We start from the raw sequence: 2,272 nt of genomic DNA, 5'->3' as shown, positions 1-2,272 counted from the left end.
TACTGTCTAATTGGATCTGACTGGTACAGGAGGCGATTGTTCCTCCTTCTTCAGCAGAGCATCTGGTGGATTTGAACCGCACACCTCTGGGATTGCAGTGCAGTTTCCTGCCACTAGGCCACCAGAGCTCGCCGAGGCTGGACTTTTATGAGGAGGAATATGGCATCAGGATTGGAGGAAGACTTATCAACAACCTATGTTACGCAGATGAAACAATCTTGCTTGCTGAAACTGAAGAGGACCTGAGGAGTTTGCTGCAGGAAGTCAAGGACTGTAGTCATCAGTATGGATTGAAGCTCAACATCAAGAAAACAGATTCTCACCATTAGACCAGTTAGCAACTTCATGATGGATGGAGAAGAGATTGAGATTGTTAACTTCAGCTTACTTGTTCCCACAATCAACACTTTTAGCACCAGCAGTCAGAAAATCAAAAGACAGATTGCATTGGGAAAGTCTGTTGTTGGGGACCTCTCCAGAGTATGGAAGAGCAATGATGTCATTCTGGGGACTAAGGTACACCTGATCCACGCTATGGTCTTCACAGTTAATTGCTATGCATCCCAGAGCGAGGCAGTAACTAAGAATGATAAAGAAGAATTGATGCCTTTGAGTTGTGATGCTGGAGAAGAGTGTGTGGACTGCCAGGAGAACAGACAGATCTGTCCTGGAGAGGGTGAAACCAAGGTGCTCCCTAGAGGAAAAGAATTCTTTTCACATACTTTGGGCACATGGCCAGGAAAGACCAGTCCTTGGAGATGGACTTCATACTTAGAAGGGTGGAGGGACAGTGCAGGAGAGGAAGACTCAGGATGAGGTGGACTGACCCAGTGACTGGAACAGTGAGATTAGGTCTGTCGGAGATGATGAGATTGGCTCAGGAGCAAGTTTCAGAGCTAATGGACATAAGGTCCCGAAGAGTAGCAACGCTGGACTGGACAAGAGAGGGGAGAGGGCAGTTCACTGTTCCGTGCTGACTTGAAGATTCCTGAGAAGAGAAATGCGGCTGATTCCAGGGCTGACGGAGCAGTTCTTGCTGGTGATCATGGTCTAATTCTCAGTGAGACATTGGATCAGGGTTTAAAAATGAGCTAAAAAGATATTTTTAATTTTTTTTTTTTCTTCCTTCACCAGGGTAGATTTAGGAGGGTATTTCAAACTAACAAAATTTTGGTACTTAGTAAATGATAATAAATTTCCTTTTTTTCTATTCTTGAGGACAGAATGCCACAGCACCAAAATGGTGGCGCACCCACCTGTTACTAGTGTCCATTTGTGGTGGAAATGATAGAATTATTACCATTAAAACCACATTTGACGTTCTGCTTTTCTTTTCTAAAATTCTGAAATAGGTAAAACATTACTAGCCAAAGCAGTAGCAAACCAGACCTCGGCCACTTTCCTGAGAGTGGTTGGATCCGAACTTATCCAGAAGTACCTGGGCGACGGGCCCAAGCTCGTGCGGGAGTTGTTCCGCGTGGCCGAGGAGCACGCCCCGTCCATCGTGTTCATAGACGAGATCGATGCCATCGGGACAAAAAGGTAGGCTCGCTCTTGTCCTCTGTGCCTTGTTTTAGGGCGCGTAGCCGTCCTTGAGAATGAGTTGTCAGTCCTTCTCTGTCCACCCTGACGGGAGCCTCTCCAGGAGAGTTTCTGAGGTGTCGTCTCTCAGCACTGGGAACCAGCTTAATCCAGACATCTTAGTTTTCTTGAAGAGTGATCAGTGAGTTAATAATGGGCCTTGAGTGCCTGCGCTGGCCACCATTCTGGCCTGTGGGGATGCCACAGTGAAGCTGGCAGCAGCCCTCCTCTCACGAATCTCTGTCACGTTGAGGGAATTAGGCGAGGTAAATGAAGATAAAGTAACGTGATGTAACTTAACTAACGGAGTCCCGCTGCTTGAATAATTGAGGGTATGACATTTGAATTGACAAAATAATGTTAAGAGACTTTGCCATGATGGCATATTTGCTGTAATTGCCTTTTAACCAGAGTTCAGTGGTTCTTTATTCCTTCTCTTTTCCAAAGATACGACTCAAATTCTGGTGGGGAGAGAGAGATCCAGCGAACAATGTTGGAACTCTTGAACCAGTTGGACGGATTTGATTCACGGGGAGATGTAAAAGTTATCATGGCCACAAACCGGATAGAAACCTTAGATCCAGCACTCATCAGACCAGGCCGCATTGACAGGAAGATCGAGTTCCCCCTGCCAGATGAGAAGACCAAGAAGCGCATCTTTCAGATTCACACAAGCAGGATGACCTTGGCC

The 2,272-nt window shown here is 46.3% G+C and overlaps 1 protein-coding gene across 2 annotated transcripts in view; it reads left to right on the top strand.

Moving 5' to 3' along the window:
• PSMC1 (proteasome (prosome, macropain) 26S subunit, ATPase, 1) overlaps positions 1 to 2,272 on the top strand; it is a 19,398-nt gene that overhangs the window by 15,123 nt on the left and 2,003 nt on the right. For both annotated transcript variants that reach the window (XM_006879123.1, XM_006879124.1), the window contains 2 exons: positions 1,353 to 1,542; positions 2,029 to 2,180. In XM_006879123.1, coding sequence (XP_006879185.1) covers positions 1,353 to 1,542; positions 2,029 to 2,180 — 342 coding nt within the window. The remainder of the gene's footprint in view (positions 1 to 1,352; positions 1,543 to 2,028; positions 2,181 to 2,272) is intronic.

Source organism: Elephantulus edwardii, unplaced genomic scaffold, assembly GCF_000299155.1.
Source record: "Elephantulus edwardii isolate Elephantulus edwardi_28Jun2011 unplaced genomic scaffold, EleEdw1.0 scaffold00002, whole genome shotgun sequence".
Lineage (NCBI taxonomy): Eukaryota > Metazoa > Chordata > Mammalia > Macroscelidea > Macroscelididae > Elephantulus > Elephantulus edwardii.
Note: the sequence above shows the minus strand (reverse complement) of the source record. Positions and strands in the feature narration are given on the sequence as shown.